Source organism: Anabas testudineus, chromosome 15 (genome assembly GCF_900324465.2).
Source record: "Anabas testudineus chromosome 15, fAnaTes1.2, whole genome shotgun sequence".
Classification (NCBI taxonomy): domain Eukaryota; kingdom Metazoa; phylum Chordata; class Actinopteri; order Anabantiformes; family Anabantidae; genus Anabas; species Anabas testudineus.
The window spans coordinates 12,716,870-12,736,834 of record NC_046624.1 but is presented as its reverse complement, the minus strand read 5'-3'; the positions used below and the strand labels follow the sequence as shown (position 1 = coordinate 12,736,834).

At 36.9% G+C, this 19,965-nt stretch overlaps 2 protein-coding genes across 3 annotated transcripts; one reads left to right on the top strand and one right to left on the bottom strand.

Annotated features, from left to right (window-relative positions):
- The first annotated feature begins 2,161 nt into the window (after positions 1–2,161).
- Positions 2,162–3,634, top strand: sfr1 (SWI5-dependent homologous recombination repair protein 1). Its single transcript, XM_026355029.1, has 3 exons — positions 2,162–2,534; positions 2,940–3,296; positions 3,389–3,634. The coding sequence occupies exons 1-3, from the start codon at positions 2,439–2,441 to the stop codon at positions 3,575–3,577; spliced, it is 642 nt and encodes a 213-aa protein (XP_026210814.1). The 5' UTR covers positions 2,162–2,438; the 3' UTR covers positions 3,578–3,634.
- Positions 3,635–3,742: 108 nt separating this feature from the next.
- Positions 3,743–19,944, bottom strand: cfap43 (cilia and flagella associated protein 43). Of its 2 annotated transcripts, XM_026355024.1 has the most exons (38): positions 19,841–19,944; positions 19,444–19,697; positions 18,345–18,441; positions 18,061–18,228; positions 17,681–17,831; positions 16,851–16,995; positions 16,627–16,709; positions 16,344–16,475; positions 16,099–16,215; positions 15,917–15,991; positions 15,631–15,779; positions 15,288–15,391; positions 14,924–15,073; positions 14,226–14,386; positions 13,906–14,070; positions 13,691–13,821; positions 12,785–12,941; positions 12,059–12,169; positions 11,363–11,440; positions 10,806–10,931; positions 10,623–10,727; positions 10,397–10,513; positions 9,643–9,834; positions 9,212–9,418; positions 8,944–9,033; positions 8,695–8,775; positions 7,785–7,913; positions 7,584–7,703; positions 7,349–7,456; positions 7,046–7,132; positions 6,871–6,959; positions 6,531–6,741; positions 6,114–6,226; positions 5,745–5,904; positions 5,362–5,526; positions 4,258–4,338; positions 4,034–4,187; positions 3,743–3,950 (listed from the first exon to the last, which is right to left on the bottom strand). In XM_026355024.1, the coding sequence occupies exons 1-38, from the start codon at positions 19,867–19,869 to the stop codon at positions 3,775–3,777; spliced, it is 4,968 nt and encodes a 1,655-aa protein (XP_026210809.1). In that variant the 5' UTR covers positions 19,870–19,944; the 3' UTR covers positions 3,743–3,774. The 2 variants fall into 2 exon arrangements, with proteins under 2 accessions (XP_026210809.1, XP_026210810.1); XM_026355025.1 differs by lacking the exons at positions 3,743–3,950; positions 4,034–4,187; positions 4,258–4,338; positions 5,362–5,526 and having other exon boundaries at positions 5,751–5,945.
- Positions 19,945–19,965: the final 21 nt, after the last annotated feature.

Below are 19,965 nucleotides of genomic sequence, written 5' to 3'. Positions count from 1 at the left end.
TTCTCCTGCAGGCACTGTTTCTTTCCACTCATGCAAGATTTGTTCATTGTTAACTAGGAATAATAATCTACAGGAAAACCCACCAGACTGGTTCATGTTCACATTTGCAAAGTCTTAAAGTTGGAATTCATCTTTTCATGGGTGGTACATGGGTGGAACCTCACGGGTAAAATCTAATCTGAGAGAGAACAGAAAATAAATTCTGGTAACGCACTCTGTGTGAGTCTGTGTGATCAGGGATAATAGGTGCAGCTCCCAGGATTTCATCAGTGTACTTATTTGCCTGGATATTTGGCTTACTGGAAGGTGATAAAGGCGAAGTTTAAAAGGGAGTGTAACTATTTATTTTTAACTGAAGGCTCCTCTTCTTGTTAGTTGTGAACATTTCACAGCTCGTCCAGACAGCTTCTTCTGTTTGAGAGTCATTTAACAGAAAAAAAATATTAAGTCTAATGATAGACACATCAATAAATCCCAAATCTTTAGGTTTTCATTTATTGGATGTACAAACTAAGCAAATTGACATCATCATCTTGGGATTAGGAAACTTAACCTTTAGGTTAATTTTTGTTTGTGTTGTAATATATCAGCCAGAACAGAAAGGAATTAGGAAATGACACTGACCTTTGCACTCATTATGAAACATTGTGTAAAACGTTGTCCGTTGATGTATTTTCCACCATGACACCAAGACTGTTTACTTTTTGATTGTAAGAAAAAAAACAAATTTCTCATTCTGGGAGATAGAAAGAAATCAGAAATGATGTGCAGTAATCACAGTCATTAACTTGGAGAACAACCAGACTGTAGTTAGGAAGTTCATCATAAAACCTCTTCACTGAGTCGTAGGCCTTTTTCACCAAACCCTGTCACTGTTGATGTTATTAGTAACATTTGTACCTTTTCTAGTGTGACGACTCAAAGATTTGCACATTTGTTGTGAATTTGCACGTTGTAAAAACTGTTAAAGCAGGTAGTCTGACATTATTGGGTAATCGTGTCTTGAGGATGTGCTGCTTGTCAAACCCCAGTTTACACAGTAGAGACAATGTTGAGTAAACCTGAAAGATAAGGAAGCGCTTGGAGACGAGACACTGGCACAACATAAAAGGGAAATCTACTACACAGAGATAACACAAAGGAGAAACAGCAAATCATAATAACCTACTAACCCAAAATGTCAGACGACCTTTCACCCAAATGAAATGAGGCGACACTGGGACTGGGAAAAAGGGACTTCATGCAAATCGGTTTGTGCCTCTCCTTCATAACATGCTGAATATGTGCATCTTAATCTTAACAGCCTGTGCAAACATGACATGAGGCCATATTTATGAGTGTCCAGCATACACACCTGCTTTTCGTGAAAGAACTGGCACTCTCTCTCAGTGTCTCACATAGACTCTAGATTCTATCATCCCAAACCACTGCTGCAGTTATTTCAGGATGAGGCGAAGCATTTCAAGTAAAAACTATTAAAAAGTACAGAAAACAGTCTCCTGACTCATACATAGTAATTATCTTCAACCTTCATCCCAGGAAGATTCAGCTGTATAAAATGTAAAAAATCCGCAATTCCCCTGGGTGTGTAATATCAGAGTGCCAAGTACTGATGTTCAAGTCTAGGCAGGATCACGTTTTAATTCACACCTTTCTCCTCACGGCTATGAAAACTCGCAGTTAAAAAAACATCTTAACACAAGTCTCTAAACAATCAAACAATTGCTGGATACAGCAGCCTGTAGGAGTTTTAAATAAATCCTTCATGGAGATGAATCGACTGTGGAGAGGAGAAGAGCTGAATCACAATGTGACTCGACCCTAGTAACAAGTGTAACCAAGTAACACTGCATAAACACAAGACCATAGGTCCATGTTCATTTGGGCAAGAAGTTACAGTTTTACTAGAACAATAACAATACCTACTAAAAGGCTACTGCTGTCTTACTAAATCATATAATAATAATAATAATAATAATAATAATAATAATAATAATAATAAAACAAAAAAGAAGTATAGTGGACGCTGCTGGAAGTGATTTGAGATGAAGAATAACATGCAAAACTAAGTGTTTAAAGTTTTTGTTGTTGTCGTTTCACGAGTTTACCTTTAACAACTACAGTTCCCGTGATCCTTTTCGGTAGTACGTCATCAGACACTGTCCAATCGCAGACTTTGGAGGTTTTATTAAGCCGAAAAACTATGGTTGAATTTTACATCGCTTTAAAAGTTGTTTATTTTAGTTTCGTGAAAAATCTGTAGTTGTTGTGAAGGCGTTAAATGATACACGACCCAAGTGCTTTTCTTAGTTTGGGTTTTCAAAGGCTCATGTGTTTGTTCGGGATTAGATACAAGACTAGACAGCTAAGCTAGCTTAGCCGTGAGCTAACTTACCATCTAACAAGGTTAGCTTAATGAGTCAAAGTAACTTTCATCGATGGAGGTCACTCCTAAAGCGGCCAAATTAAAACCAGATGACTCTTCACCTTGTCATTCAGTGGAGTCCAGCCCCTGTGAATACAAAGAAGAAAGGGTATGTGTGTATAGTTGTATGGATACATATTTCTGTATAAAACAATCAACCAGCTAAGTTTGAAAGAGTCAGAGGATCCTCTGGAAACATTTACAGTTTCCTGACTGTTTGTCTAGACTCCCTAAAGATTCATCTAACTACATGTTAGCTACATCTGTAATAACCAAAAGCTGGAGCCAGACTTTATACTATACAAATAAAGTTAGCCAGCTTTATGTAGCTGTATGCATGGGTAGGAATTATGAGTCATTACAAATGGGACAAACACTAATATAACATTATAGTCACAGCTAAACTATTTTACTCGTCCTAATTTGTTCATTACCAAAATGTCAAATATTTGCCGTTTCTAAGTTTTCAGATGAGGGGTGTCCTGTGATTAATTTTTCACCGTCATCTCTGCAGCATCATCAAAGGCTGAGTTCCTCACTGAAGGAGAGGCTGAAGAGATCAAGGCGCTCCTTCACCTCGCCTTTCTCCGTGGCCAAACGACTTTGTGTTGAAGATTTGGAAGAGGATGGGCAACAGGTTTCAGCAGATCCCCAGGAGACAGTTAATAACCTTCCAGTCATCTCGCACAATGTTGATGTAAACAGAAATGAAGTTAGATCAGGGAGTGAAAAGTTTTCTGGACACATTCCTGAACCAACACATCCTCCTTCAAAAGACTTTGCACAACAACGAGATCAACTCCGGAAGGAGGTGAAAGACAAGATGGAGACTTTGCGCAGACTCAAAATGGTTAAAATGTACAGAAGCAAGGTATCAGCTACTAATAATATGATCTAATGGAATTTATTTTAACTTAACTGAAAGTGGTTATTTTATGACACTTTCCCTGTCTCTCTCTCCAGAATGACTTAACACAGCTCCGAACCTTGACTGATAAATGGCGGAGTTGTGCTCAGGCTGCACTGTATGAACTCCAGTCTGATGTCCCCATAGACGGACGTAAGGCCAGCCTGTCTGAGCTTATTGACCTGTTTGGTCTAGATGACAGCATTCTGCACTTTGATCGCACAGAAGAGGACTTCACTACCTAATAGTGTACATTACTTTGAAACACTTCATTAGTATATTAAAGTGTTATGGGGGAAAAATTACATTTCAGATATCCTCAGTTCATTATTTTATTTGTTGCTGCAACATTTTTTTTGTTCACAGTTTAAGTTTCAAATGTTATGTTCAGTTTATTTAAGTCAAATGTAAATAAAATTGTGTTATCCGTTCAAGGCTTTGCTTAGTTGTGTTTCAGCTTATCAAGTGAAGGAAAGTTCTTCATCCTCAGACGCTCAAGTTCTGCCCAGAGGAAAGCCAGCTCTTCCGCTTGGGCTCTGGCAAAGTCCTCTAAGTTCTTCTTCTGAACGATTTCCTGGTACCGCTCCTCTGTTTTAGCAGCCTGACTTTCCTCTGACGCTAAACACAAAACAAAAACCAGTATCAGTCAGGACAGGCTCCTTTGACGTGTTTAATTAGAGCTGAAGTTATGGTTGTATTACCTATTGCTTCATAGATGTGTTTCCTCTCTGCCACAGTCACCTGCATATCAGGTAGCTGCTGTTCTAAAATTGTGTTCTTCACAGCTTTCATTGCTGCCTGTCTGTTAAGTTGTTCTATCTTTTTTATGCGGTGCTGCACACTCTGAAGATGGGTCTGAAAAAAAGATTACAAAGTGCTTAGTAACTTAAGTTACCTAATACAGAACTCCAGATTTTTCTTTTACCTTTTCCTGGAAAGCTATGGTTTTCTCCAGAATAGAAACTTGCTTGGACACACGACGGTCTCGATCTGTCTTTTGGAGATACTGGAAAGAAAAGCGAATAACTGCTTTATATGGAGTTACAGTATAATAGAATAAAAACACACATTTTCAACAAAGTTTTCTATCAAGCTTTCACTCTCAACTCTTTCAATTAAAGATCCCTCAACAATCATGGCAAAAAAACTTTAATGTAAAATTTTCAGGTAGTTCATGATGGATTTGTTTATATTCAACGTTTTCAAGGTTTCAGGAGCCTGAACAATGACAGGAAGCTACATGCCTGACCACAGCAGAGCTACCTGAACCCCTTGCCAGAGGAAACTGGCATTCAGGCCTGGAAACATGCTTTGTGTTTATTGGCTTGTTGAAAATAGTACCGATGACTAATTAAATTTTTTGGCATTTTTTTCCACGGCATACGTGAAAATGTTTATGGTATAAATTAATTACATTTCCTTTTATGCCATGTATTAAGAAATAAATGGTTTGCAATCAATGGTAAAGTTACTGTATCTTTGTGGTCTGCACTTGTTCAGGTAATTTTACAATGTATTTTTTAGATAAACATTTTCAGCCCGATAAGGTAGAGAAGCTTTTCTGTTTTTTAGAACTTTAAATCCATGCATAAACATGACCGAGATGGTAAAACTGGAAGAAAGAAAGATAGAAAGAAAAAGAAGAAAAATAGGGTGGGGAGTCTGAACAGGGTGTGTCTGTGATAACAAAAGAACATCCATCTGTGCTTCCGTATGGTAACAATTTTCTGCTTTAAAAACATCAGATGCTGTCAAAACCGAAATACCTGCCTTAATATCACTGTCTGAGGTTTAGCCAGAAATGTTGGCATGGTTCATGTTTCACACCAAATGCAGAGGTTTCATTACTATTTCGAGCAAATGCTGAACTTCCTGAAAATGTCTGACATATGACGATACATCAGAAACATTTACAGGGTAATATTATTGCTGAGAAAGTGTTATTTAGATCTTCTATTGTTATTAAAGCCAGTCAGTGCATGTTTAGGTCCTTGACTGTATTATGATGTTTGATCTCAGTTACACTCACATCCTGTTGCTCCTCAGTGAGTCGTAACATCTGGATGTCCCTCGTCTTGTTGTTGAGGTCTTCTATCTGCATCCTCCTCATCTTGTGCTCCCACTCTAGCCGGATGATGCCCTTACGAAAGTCTTTGCACTCCACCATTGAGGCTATCTTCTGCTCTGCGAGCATCTGATAATGAGATAGCGTGTGACCAAGAAGGACACTGACATAACCTACATATTTGAACACTGGTAGAATTTGGCTCATTTTTACAGTTTATCAAACTGAAAAATGTTTGTTAGTGTTTACTATGATGCCTTGTGCATTTCTGTATTTATTTCCAAAATAAGAATATACATCCTTATTTTCAAGAATCTATGTAAGCTTATCTGGTAGTAAAGGCTGACCCTGATGGTTCTGTTTAGGTCCTCCACCACACTTCTGTGTTGCAGCACCGAGTCTGTGTAGTCAGCAGTAAGGTCTGTGGTAGACACCTCCACTTGGCCCTGTTTGAGTACAAACTGGACCATGGTGTCCGTCAGGAACCGTTTTTTTTCCTTATGCAGACTAGAAGGAAGCAGGACAAAAACCACTGGAGGAACATTCTACTGTAACAAAATCAGAATAAAAAAAACTAATGCTGCATTTTGCATTTGTCACATTTTACTTTTATCATGTTGTTTTTTAAAATTTATTTTAAAAGGTTTCAAGAAAATAAGAAAAAATGAATACATTTACGCCTTCTTTTACAGAGACAAAAACAGCCCTAGCCATACCTTTCAAGTTCATCAGAGAGATTTTTAATTTCCTGTTGTGCAGCCTTCTCCTCATCTCTCCTCTTCTGCAGGAATGCCTGCATCTCAGCAAGAGTCAAAGCTTTTATTTTTACCTGTAAAAGACAACAGTTAGTGGGCACCTACAGTTACAAGAGTATAAAAACACTTTGGTAATGTTTCCTAAATTAGTTTGAAAGCTGGACTTTTACAAGTAGTATTTCAGTAAAAGTATATAAAAATAATAATAATAATACAAAATATGTAATGAAAGAAGCTTTACTGATAAATAGGAAAATCTTATTGATAAAAACAAAATAAAATGCTAGGCTACTTGAAATGTCGTACCTAACAATATATATGAGTAACAATGTTCCTCTGCATTTCTAGTCTTTTAATTTGATAGTATCCTCATAGTACCTTTTGTTCGCTCTCCACTTTTGTTCTGCGGACAAGACAAAACCTCTCCCAAATCGATGGGTTCAAGCCTTCTGGTATATTCTCTGGAGCGTCTAGTTCCTCCATGGTCTTCAGCATTTTGCCAAGTGCATCAGGAGCTAGAGAACCGCACAGACGCTGCTCTTTAAATGGGCTGGAGTTGTTTTCAGTCTGGGTCCTCATCTTTTGAACCCTAGGGCGCAAAAAAGACTCTGATGACAGTACAGCTGTGTGCATGAACTAAGTAATTCATAACTCATACATTTCTACATATGAAACTATGAGCCAGCATCACTGCATCATGTTAATAAGTATAACAAACCTGGGTCTACGCTTGAACAGCTTATATAGGTGATCAACCACATGAGCTGGTACATCAAAGAACTCCTTCCTGAATTCTTTGTCAAGAACCTTTGAGGATATGAATGATAAGCAGTATTATGTGCAGTATTATGTCATTTTCATATAAAACTTTAGTATTTTATCAGCAGCCTTACTTTGTCCTCAGCGACTAAACTCTCATAGGTCTCGTGAAACAATTCTAGTTCTTCTTCATGCCTCTTCACCTCCTCCCCAATTTCATCCTGCAAGAGTAACAAGAGTCAGCAGTAACTGGCAGTCTCTAAACCTTTCAAACAAGTGCAGGTTAGTTCTTGCAAAGCATGTCTCTGCGATGGGAAAATGTTATACTAGAATTTGGAAGAACAACATTAAACTTCAGTCAGGTATCCAACAAAAAACTGAATCTGGAACTGGCAGTCATAAATTCCTTCAGCATTACTTTTGAAGACTTTTCTGACCTTGTATGCCAACATTTTCTCAAGTTTGAGCTTGAGCTCCAGCTCGTGATTTCTAATCTCCTCTTCTATAAGAATGGAATAAACAAGATAGGCAATCTTGAGCTCTTCCTGTAAAATACATTAAAGATGTCCTTAAACAGCAATTTCTGAAGATGTCACACACACATAATTATGTCAAGGACAAGTGTTGTGAGTCCATGTGTCACATTCAGACAGCATTAGCGTGATGGCTCACCTGATATATAACCATTTCATATCTCACTTTTTTGTCAAAGAGCTTTGTCAAAGTTTCATCAAATCTTTCTGTTGCATCCCTGGTAGCTGCCTGTAGTTTTTTCATTTCAGTTTCCAGTAACTGTAATTACAAAGTTCACAGATTATTTATATTGATTAATTAGATGTCAATACAGAACTGTCAATGCATGTGCTGTAATACCTTTTTGTATTTCTCTTTCTCTTCATTCAGGTCTTTGGTTTTCTTTTCAAACTCTTTATAGGCTTTTTTTTCTTCCTCACTCCAGTGAATGTCAAGTTTGGTCAAAACAAACTCAGGCGGCGGTATTTCCTGTGGAGTAAATTCAAAAGAAACTATGTGCCCTTCATGTCAATTGGTTTAATTCGACTGACACTGCTTAGAAAAGAATTTAAGTAAAAAAAAAGAACACATAATTGGCCAGGAGAGAAAGAAGTAACACTTTGTAAGCACTGACTAGCTCATTCTGGCTGCAGTGAGACGAAGCGTTTAGTGTATGTCAAATTAAATGACTGTATGAGACAGGGAAGGGTTTTCTTCTGCTCCTTATTTGTCTTTCTGGGGGAACTAAAATCTAATAAGTGCATCAAAGCACATTATCAAAATCCAAAATTAACATTTATCTTAGAGTAACAATAATTATTTTCATTATCAAATCATCTTCCAGTTATTTTTCTCCATTTAAAGGATATTCTTTTATTCTATACAATGTGAGAATATCTTTTTTACATTGCTGTTGGTTTCCCACAGCAAGTTATTCATGTCTTTTTTTGTTATAGCAATCATCCAAAACATATACATGTTAAATCATCCAATCTTCACATGTAAGAAACTGCAGCTAGATAACATTTGGTATTCTTCCATGAAAACTTGACTTGAAATATGAGATATTTTAAATATTTTTCTTTTTTTGTCAATCGACAAACAAATTAGTTGTCTAATTGTGTATTTCAAATTGACTGAAACATTAGGGTATATCATATTTCACATGAAAACAGACCACATTTTGTATTATTTACTAAGAAACAAAATAGCTGAGATGAATCTATTAATGTATTAATGACTTAACAATTATTTTTATATTTTGACCCACCATTTTCAAGATGTCATCTTTCTTCACCTCAAGCACACCATCCATCATGTCATCTAGAGCCCTTTCTCTGCTATTGTCTTCCTGCAAAGACAAATAAAAAGGTTGACTTGTATAAAACTTGTATATAAAATATCACTAAGACACAAGATATGAACAGAAATTGTAATTGCACATTTAAGTATTTGGAGAAATTGCAAATGATCAACAATCAAGTTGAAAAACAAAGACACATTTATTACAGTAGCATACTTTGGCAGCTAAATGTCTGTGCTCTTCCAACTTCTTCCTCTCCTCCTCCTTCTTTTTCTGTTCTGGGGTGAGGTACTTCTCTGCCTTTATCTAGAATGGGACAAAGGTGCATAAGTCTCTGGTAAACTGTGAAAAAAAAAATTATCATGTGATGATAAACACATACAATTTTACATTCCAGTAAAAAACAACAACAACCACAAAGCAGTTTAACACAACACTTTGTTTGTTGAACTTTAAGTGAACTATACTGTTTAATTGTAGTAACCTCAGAGTCATCCACAGTGAGCATCCTCTCTGGCCACTCGCTGTTGCTCAAGCTGGGCTCCCACAGCTTCTCGTTCATGTCCAACTCCTGCATAATGTCCCTGATGTGTCTGTTCCTGTCCCGCACACGGTTCAGCTCCTGCACCTTCTGCCTGTGCATGGCTTCAAATTCAGTGTTAAAAGCTGTCTTGATGCGATAAATCACATCCTGCAGTTGAGTGACATTCAGAAAAGAAAACATTATTTATGATCAATAATGTATGATTGGGCTGTACTTTATGTGGTCTTTGTTTCACTTTATTTTTGTTATATTTTTATATTATTATATTATTTGAGTGAGTATGTGTATTAAGCACAGTTTTGTAAAAGTACTGCATAATATAAAGGCATCATTATCACTTGTGTCCAACTGTTTTTGGAACAGGTTCCCACCTGTAGCAGAATTATCTGGTTGATCCTCTGCTCTGTGGTTTTCAGTCTGAACTGATCATAGATGTAAGGATTTGAAAATCCTAACTGAGCAGAGAAACTACCAGTTAAAGCCACACTCTTCTCTTCATCATCTTCCATGCTCCACTCTTCCTCCTTTGCGCTCGTTGTGTTGCTTTTCTTGAGGTTGCTCTGCTGCAATTAAAAGGTGGAGATAAATACTCTGAATGGGAGGGCTGAGATAAACATCGAGTTTTGAATCTGTGGCATTAAGATTACAAACTTTATCCCAGAATCTAGCAGTGATGAGAGATATCGTAACAACTTGCATTTCGCCGCATAGCCATAAATCTAGATAAGTTTCAACACTGGTGGACTGGCATGTATTCAAGCATTTTAAAAAGTTACAACAGTGAAAGGTCAGACGCAGAACTGTGATTAAAAGCTTAAAAATATTTTCTTGCAGTAAACTTGTTTTGACTTGAGTGGTTTTACCATAAAATGTTAAAATATATTTTAAAACAAACAAAAGTAAACAAACAAATACAAATATGCAGTATAAGAGTTTAAGGTCCTACAGCTTTTAAACGTCTGATACGTTGTTGCTGGGACTTTGCATGCTGCATTTCTGTTTCCTATTAAAACACACAGTAAACTGTGTCTACTGTTGTGTAACTTGTCACTTCTGCTTCTCTCTGCACTTTCAGTCAGAATTGAAACCATAGACTGTTTCAACCTGTGGACTATTTGTGCTTACTTTGCACGCAGTCTTTTCAATCTTCCTTATGTTCTGAACCCAGCGAAGGTCCTCCATGTCTTTTTCTGTTCGCTCTTTCAGGGGGTAGTTCTTCACTTCGTGATCTGAGTGAAAGGCCTGTAGGAGACAACCGGGGGCGGTTTAGAATAATTATGTACAGGTTATTACATACTCTGCTGATTAATACCTTTACAATTGTTTGACACATGCTTGTTTCAGATCTTACCTTAATTGCCCTGCCTTTGAACTTCATTGAATCCCAGCATTCTCTCTTTTGGACATCATGAAGATAACACTTTGCTAGAATCTCCCACTCCATTTCATTTCTCACCTACAACGTGTTTAATACCATCACCTCAAAGCAATATTAAAGATTTTTTGCTTCATGTTGTTGTTGTGCATGCATTACCCTAGTAACTTCCTTTTCCACCATGGCCTCCAGTCTCTTCTGCTCCTCAACGTCTAAGTTGAATTCATGTTGTTCCAAGCGTTCGATTTCTGGAAGGTTCTCATTTTCGCGCATCATCTCTTGAATCTGACAATACAGGAAACATAGTGTAGTTGTTATACTGTTAGTTAGATACATTTTCATAAAGATGTTGATACCACCTAGCTTTGACATAACTAAATGTAACTTTTCTGTTGAGCTCATACATATACATACATATTTGTAATATTTAATGTAAGTATTTATTTTTTACCAGATTATCAAATACTGTTTCTAGCCTTTTGGTTTTGAGTGCCTCGGCTCAATGATACAATTTGTTTCCACTGATTTATTGTGTGTTTATGTGTTGCCCTAGGTAGAGACCTGAAGCATATAATTACGGGGATAAGTCATGTTGAATTATAAAAAGCACTTACTATTTGTGCTTACATGCACTGTGGGGTTGTTAAGTCAGCGAGAACTTAAAAGTATCTCCTAGTATATAAATGAATAAAATATGTACCGGTAATAAAACTCACAGTGTCACGTAACTGTTTGATGGTTTTCCTCAGGTTCCTCTTTGTCTCAGAATATTGCTTATTGTCTTCTTCTATCACCTGTTCAATATATACAGATATACTCTTACATTAGCTTCACAAGAATTACAACACATTCTTTATGTCCAGTAAAAAAGCTCAAGACAGTGAGTTTGATAAATGTCACAACATAAAAATATAAATGATATCCAGCAGTTTATCACTCAACATGATGCAGCCTGATTCAAACATGAGTCAAATTAGAGAACATGTAGTAGCACACAAGCAGGTTGGAAAGTGCTTCTGTCTATTTTGCATGAGTAACTATCAACAGGGTGTAAAATCCACAATTCTGTGTCTGCCACGCCTTTAGTATCAGTTTATTATCAAGAAGCTTTGACAGCAGGTTGACAACTACTGACATATTGTTTTACAAACATGTCTGTTTTACAGCTTGTTAGCACCTTCTTATTTGTTGATATTCTCACATTAGAAGTAATTATAAATCAAACTGTAGCACAGAGAAACTGTGCCAAAAGTAACATAGCTGCTTTTGAACATATTGTACACAGGTGCAAAGAGGAATTTCACAATGCTCCACCTGAAACATAGTAGAGACGCAAGAGATGTATCTAAACACTGTTAACTTTTCACATCTTATGTAACCACCACAATTATTATAGTATCTTAGTTACTGACCGCCTGCTGCCTGCTTTCCAGCCAGGTGGGGTGTGAAGGTGGAGCAGACAGATCACTGTTGTAGCTCTCATCCTGCAAAGTCACATCCATAGTGTCTGTTTCACCACTGACCTGCAGTGTTCACAACAAAGATCGCACAAAGATATATTGTCCATAAATAAAGCATTTATTCTGACACAAGCACAAATCTTAACTCAGTCATACGACGCAAAAGCCCTTCGTATGAGCAGTAAAAAAAAAAAATACTTAATACATAACAGATTTATCTCACACTTGAGAGGATGGTTCATGCTGTTGGTTTATTATTATATTTTGTCTTAATCCACTGAAATATCTCATATTTGTATTATTTAAATACAAGTTGCTCTATACATATGGACAATATTATATTATCATAAGTTTGCAATACTGTGTCTTTTAAACTGCTTGTTTTAAAGAAAGTGTGATTATTCTTCTACCTGTAGTTTGCAGTAGTGTTGAATTCCACTGTTTCCTAAAGAGAATTTTTCTACCACATTTATAGCAAAAATAAAAAACGACATTTCAGAAAAATCACCTAGTATAACTAGGTAATTGTATCTTTCACATAGGTGCAATTTATTGCAGAGCCATATTAGACCGTTAGGTGAGACTGTTAAGGACAAGTAGACCCAATAAACTGAGAGTATTGCAACACGGTCAGTACACTGATCTGTAGTACTGCTAACACAAAATATTATAGCTTACCTTACCATCCTCTGCTTTTTTAGGAGACCCCTGACTCCACTCAGGTAACTCAGTGAGGGCAGTGTTCTCTTTATTGAATACATTCTTCAAAAAATGAGCCATAGACTGGCTATACCAAGTAGCTTTGTTCACCTTATCAGCATCCACAGGTTTAATTCTGTTTGGAATCATAGAAAACATACAGGATATGCACTATAAAAGATGAGATTTATTTTATGTTTGTTTTGGAAAAACAAACAACAGTTTCTGAAAAACTAACAGACATTGGTTCATACACAATTTAGTGTGAGGTAGAACATATTTCTCTGTATATTTTATCATAATTATTATATTCTGCATTTATATTTCAACAAATTCCATTAAAAGACCAAAAGCAAGAACCCATTAATTAATTACTCCATTTCTATAAAATTGTATGATCTCTCTACATAATAAAGGGTAGGCTGCTTCCATGCTATATACTTGAATGTTGTTCCCAAACATCGTCCAAACAGGAATAAATAGAGCATTTATTTAGGGCAACAGCAGGATGATGCTTATGAGACGCACTCAAGATAAAGTACAATGCTTTCGTTGATCGTAATGAAGGACAATGACTCATGTGTGTTTTTAAAAGTTGTCAACAACAATGTATTGCTATGGCACCGAAGAATAAGCTATTTCAGGTAATGGCTATACAGAATCCTTGGTTGGCTATAGTTTTTGTTTGTTTTCCTGCAGATTATGGCCATGATCCACTGTGACCATGTTACTTGTATTTATTTTGTATTTAAAAAAAGAAAAACACTGTTTAATGTATGTACTCAATATCAAAATGTGTACAAGTAGCACTACAACTGAGAGCAACAGTTCCCTCTACTGTTCACAATTGAGCAGTATCTATGCTTGACAGGCTCCTTGTTTTACCTCAGATTAGTGCACACAAGAGAGCCATCTCTGAAGCCAGAGGTGAGGAGTGTCTGACTGTCGGCTGAGAAAGACACACTCCGAACTCCACCAAGACGACATGAATGACACTGCAATTCAATGTACCGCTCCTGTAGATAAAACAACATCACTGTTACCAGCAACACCAAAGGCAGGAAAAAAATCATTCAGACATCACAAGAGTAAGATCCTACCATGGAAACAGTTTCCCTAATACGTAGAAGTCCATCTCTCCCTACAGAAGCTAGCCATAACTGATGAGGAGACAGAACGAGAGAGGCAGGGCCCAGAGGATGACCCTTCACCTCCTGCTCTGGTTGCAGCTGCACCACCTGTTGACTGGAAGGTGTATCTGTGTCCTGAAAGGAAGAGTCAGACAATAACAGTTTCATATTTGTTGATTAGCTGAACTAATAATTAGTATATATTTTACAGAAGTTGATTGTAATTATTTCAATTGTTGTAATTGGTTTTGTGTAATCATATGTTACTGTAGCATTAGGCAGCGACACACCTGGGGAAGCTGAAATTGTTGAAACGTTTTCCTCCTGTGGCAGTAAGCAAAGACTTCACCAACTCCCAGAACACAGGAATTAACTGGTTGAGGTACTTCATATCTGGACACTTTAAGGATGTGGGAGGACAAACAACCATGTCGGTCTACACTGTCTGGATCTGCAAGTCATTAGAGGCACATGATAACATGTAATAAGAAACAAATGAGTGATTATAAAAGTGTCACTTCCTTGGCCTTGGACGTTACTCTTGTGATTTTTTTATAATCAAGTAGATAGCACCTTAAAAACCCACTAGTCATGATTTGTCGTTTTATAACCTGTGTAGCCACACCTTTAACTTTATGTTTGCACTTTCCTCTCCTCACCTACACATGACTCATCAGCTGCCAGTTGCAAAAGAAAAATAGAAAAGTATTTTCTTTTATTCATTGTTTAAACATTCCTCCTCCCATGTCAGCAGTTGACCTTTACATATGAAAGCAAATGAATAACCTATTGTATATGAGACCATTATGTTTAACAATATCCCCACCAGACAGTTCAGAGAAGTAATAAAAGCCACTGAGTTTAATCTGCTGTTATTAATAGCTCTCCTCTAGGTTTGTGAACATTTTACAAAGTGGTCTAAATGCTATTTATTAAAAAAATATCTGGAGAATAAGCCGTGAATTAATCTAGCCAATCAGTGCTGTACCTGCAAGGTTCCTTGTAGACAGAGTGAACAGGGTGAGAAGGCATCCATCACAAGTTTTGCCCTCTTGCCTAGAGCACAGTGCAAGAACTTTCACCTGCCCACAGTCCCTGACACACTGACTGGAAAGTGACAAAATGGATCCAGGGACAACTGCAAAAGAAAATCAAATGACAAAATGGAGCAAGTACACTTGTTCTTGCACTATATTTCATTTATCAAACATGTTATTATTTTCAAATTGTTACTGTATACTGTATACTTTAAACTCTAACCTGTAATAACTCTAAGCTAAATGACGTTTAGATTTACTTTGTTTTGGTATGTACCATACTGTATATGTAAAAAATGTTAAAAGACTATCTACCTGTGTATCCTATGACTGAAAACCTTTTTGATGGCTTTGCATCTAGCACAAAAATATGTGAATCCGAAGCACCGGTGAGAAGGTAGTGTCCCTCTTGATCAAAACTGTAAAACAAAAAAAACAAAAGCATGCACAGTTATACTTCTGGATTTCTGACATAATGAATTCCCTAGCACCCAGTTAAATGTCTAACCAATACAAAACCCTTATCCTAGGGTTAGGGTTTCCGCCAGTCACTATTTTTCAACACACTAGATGAATGGAGATAAATGGAAGACAATGCTTTATCACAAACTGTGTTAAACTAATACTCTGTGGTAGCACAGGGATGAAGGATACTTGCACTAGGTGATCCACAGAAGTGTGGTATAGATGAACCTGGTGCACCAGGCGAGGCTGCTGCTCCTTGTTCAGATCAATGAAAAGGACTTTTCCTGAAGTTGTTCCCACAGCTGCGTATTGTGCAATGGGACAGCAGGCCAGACTTGTTACCTAAGCAAACACAGATTACTGCCAATTCAACTTCTATTCTGTTATTATATAGTTCAATGGCAAGTCATTTTCACATGTTAAAAGAGCAAATATGATTCACTGATATGTTCTAAATGTTCATATGTGATAAATCTGACCTCATCTTGAAGAGAGAGGGAACCGAGGCAAATGCCATCTGAACAAAGCTGCAGCTCTGCCGAATCCGTTGCCAACTGCAACCAGCAGTAAAAACACAAATGTCACCATTCACTGAAGAGAAATTAACCTAAACTGCACATGCTATTACAATAAACTGTAATTCTTGAGCAACATATTTTACCACACAAATGTTTTTGTTAGTGTGCAATAAAGCTGCTGCCACAAAGTTGCCGCTGAGAACATCCACGACCTTCACAATCCTGTCTGACTGAGGTGGATTCAACATATAGATGTGCCCCTGAAGAACAAAAAACTTGTTACATCCCTAATTTATTTATTATACTAACATATTAAAATTGTCATTGGACGGAATATGGTGTATTTTGATGTACAATAGGCCACAGAGGGGCACATTTACGTACTTACTGTATTAGAAGATAAAAGTAACGATTCAAAATCAGGGGAATAGGTCACACTTGTAATGGGTCCATCTAATTGCCATGTTTTTGTGATGTTGATCTGTGTCCCTTTGATTTGCAGACAATACACCAAACTCTCCTGTAAAACATAGACCATTTAAATTTCTTTAACCTTGAAGTATCTGAGAATTATTGGTGTTTGGAAACTGCAACTAGTTCACAGATGTCGTAAGGAAAAATGTATTGTTTTGGACATAATATTTCATAGTCATTGGTTCATGTAATTGTACCTTTCCTACAGCGATTAAACCATTCTTGCTAAGTGTTAAACCTTGAAAGCTGCACAGTCTGAGTTCAGGGATGGCATCAGCAACTGAACAAAATGAAACACAAAACAGTTAAACGTCTTTTCTTTTGTTTAACACAAGTAGTTAACACATTCACGGATTAGCAGAAAGCCAGTGGCTTTTTAAACATCTGCCATAACTCATTGTATGTGTGAGTCTTTCTTTACCTTTGGGGTTGAAGAGGACTGACACTGAGAGGCTATCTGGGTCAACAAGAAGCAGAAAACCTTCTGCACAGCCCACATAAAGCTGGGATGTGGCTGTCCAGCAGATGGCAGTAGGGGTTAGTCTGGCTTTGGTGCAGAGATAATCCTGTGTAAACAAGTGGATTGGGCAAAATGTAGTGAACTTGAAGTATAAAGCAAAATACAGTACTTCGGGTAGTAAATATACTTTATTATTTTCTTTCACTGTTCTGACATGCAGTTGTTGAAGTATCCAAGAAATAATTCAGGCTACTTTACTCAAAATAATTTACTCTTCAGTCATGAATTCAGATGTGCAATGACATCCATTAAAAAAATATATCTCTGTCTTTATCATGCATGATGGACTTTTTTTTTTCCAGGGAGTGCTGCACCTGGCCCAGTTGCCAAAGGCTCCGTCAGTCTTTACAGTATGAGATTCTGCCCTTTCACCCAGAGATCCGGATTCGTGTTGAATGCCAAGGGGATCAAGTAAAGACGCCCTTTATTATATTTTATTTTAAACCATAGCAGCATTAAAACCACAAAATGAAATTCTTGGAATCAGTCCTTCCCTTTACATTTGCTGAGCCTGTTTTTGTCTTCCAGGCATGAAATAATCAACATCAACCTGAAAGACAAACCTGAGTGGTTCTTTAAGGGGAATACCCCTGGTCAGTGTACATTTCATCTTAATTTGTTATATAAAACCATAACAAGAAAACTATATTCCCAAAAAACAGAATTGTGGATAGAACGTCATCACCAAAACAAATATATATTGAATAGTCAAAGTATAATTATGAGTTTACCACAATGCTCTCTGCCTTATCCCCCTTAAGGCCTGAGATGGCTGATGGAGGCATCTCCGGACCAAAATAAGGAAGTTTGTCACTGACGGTATAAGAGGGGCACACCAGTCTTTCAACAAACGACCCATCAATGGATGGAAGTTCTACCACACTGTAAGACAACAAATTTCATGTACAAATATGTAAATAACGTTCTTTGACACTGTGTCTTCTGCACATGTTTTTCAGTGCCCCTGCTGGTTACTGAATGCAAAAAATAACTTTAGCTAATGTAATTTATCAGTTAAATCACATGAAAGGCACAGAAAACATAAAAATCATGTGTATGCACATTGACATATGTATTGATTTCAACAATATTATGTATACATCTGTTTCACCTTGATTTCAGGGCATGGTAGCTGGCACTCTTCTCAATATTCCAGACAGTGAGGGATGAAGTGCCCAAAGCACAAAGCTGGAGCCAATTAAGAGGATTGAACACCAAAGAAATGATATTCTGTCCTGCTTGTGGCTGTGTACAAACTGGCTCAGCACTTTCCCAGTTCCTGAATCACACAGTTATGGCTACAGTAAGGTGACCAGTCTCTACATAAGCATAACTGACAATCTAAAAAATATATAGCAAACAATATAAAGTAGTGTACTGCTTTCAGTGGCTTACCATATGGTTATAGTGTAGTCTGGAAGAGAGGAACAACAGCCCAAATAAGGACCACTGTTACTTAATGTCAGAGACGTGTAGTCCAGTTGTGCTTCTCCTAGAAAAGTAGTAGCTATTTAGGACTTATACGAGAGTGTTTGAGAGAAAATAAATGAAAGTGGGATGTATTCAAACAAACATCAATAACGCAAAATAATAAGAAAATTATGATTAAAATATAATATTCTGACAATTCGTTTCACATTTGTTACCTATATGTGTTTAAGAAAAGTTTCAGGTTTGTGAAACCTTTGTTCTACTTGTGAAAAAAGAGAAAGGTCAGTGCATATCAAGGATTTATGTGTTCACTTTCTTTTCCAGTGAATGCACTGCTGTACATTAAAACCTAATAAGGTACAGAAAAACTGTGACTGTGACAATGCAGCCTCCCATCCTGGGATTGTGCCTTTTATTTACTTTTATTTTTTAATTTCATAATTTGTTCTGTATTGCAAAGTGTAAAATACATCCATACATTAACAGTGGCAATATTTTTGCAACGTCATTCTGATTGCTGATTATGTTATCTCAGTTTGTAAAGTTAACAGTAGATAACGTAAGTGGACTGCAAAAAGCTTAAACAGTCAGCTATTCTGTTATCTTATATATTTTCTAAATTTCAGTGATGGAAGAAATAAAAGTAAAAAGCAGTAAATGTAGAAAGAACTCATAATGTAGATGGCCTGTTTCAGAATAATACTGTATATATTATAGTATTAGACTGTAAATATTGATAAATTTGTGTGCTTATCACTTATGTTCATCACCTAAAGTTGCTGTTATTAAAGGTAGAGCTAATGGTAACTGATTTACATATTCCTGGGTGTATTGTGAGGTGCTTCCTGTGTACTAATAATAATCTGTATTAATGATGATATATTATGTTAATCTGTAATAATTTAGATAATTAAATTGAATCAACGTTGAATAAAGTTGGTAAAACACGTGTAGTGCAGTAAAAATGTCCAATTACTTAAGTAAGTAGCGCTGAGCTTCAAATGATGATCTCTTACTCTCAGAGTATTCACATAATGTCCTGGTATTACTTGGTATTACTTACCTTTTAGTTCATTCTTCAACTCAAGTTCAGGAAAAATGTACACATATATAGATGGGAACAGCTTTTGCTCAGAGAAAGCAAAAATCCGATTGTTGCCATTGGCCGTCAATGCACCAATGCCTCTGCCAGGACTCTGAAGCACATTTCGCACTTTTGTCTTCAGATTCAGGAAACAGATATGAGTTCCACATGTGTAACATATTGTTTTGTTGTCCACAAACGCGACATTCTTGTTTGTAACACCTTGTATCCACCTGGAGGGAGTGCAATAAACATTAGCTATTAAGCTAACTAACGTTATTAAGCTAGGACACATGCGATTACAAAATCGTATACTAAGAATGACTGTGCAATCTATTGAAGTAGAAATATGTGTACTTGTGCAGCGATCACATACCTGACTTCTAAACTTGCAATGTCATCCATTATAGGATAAAACGTTAATAAGCAAAATAAACTTTTATCATCAGCAAAACAAACGGACGGACAAGTTGTGGCGTAACCCCGGTAACCAGGCAACGC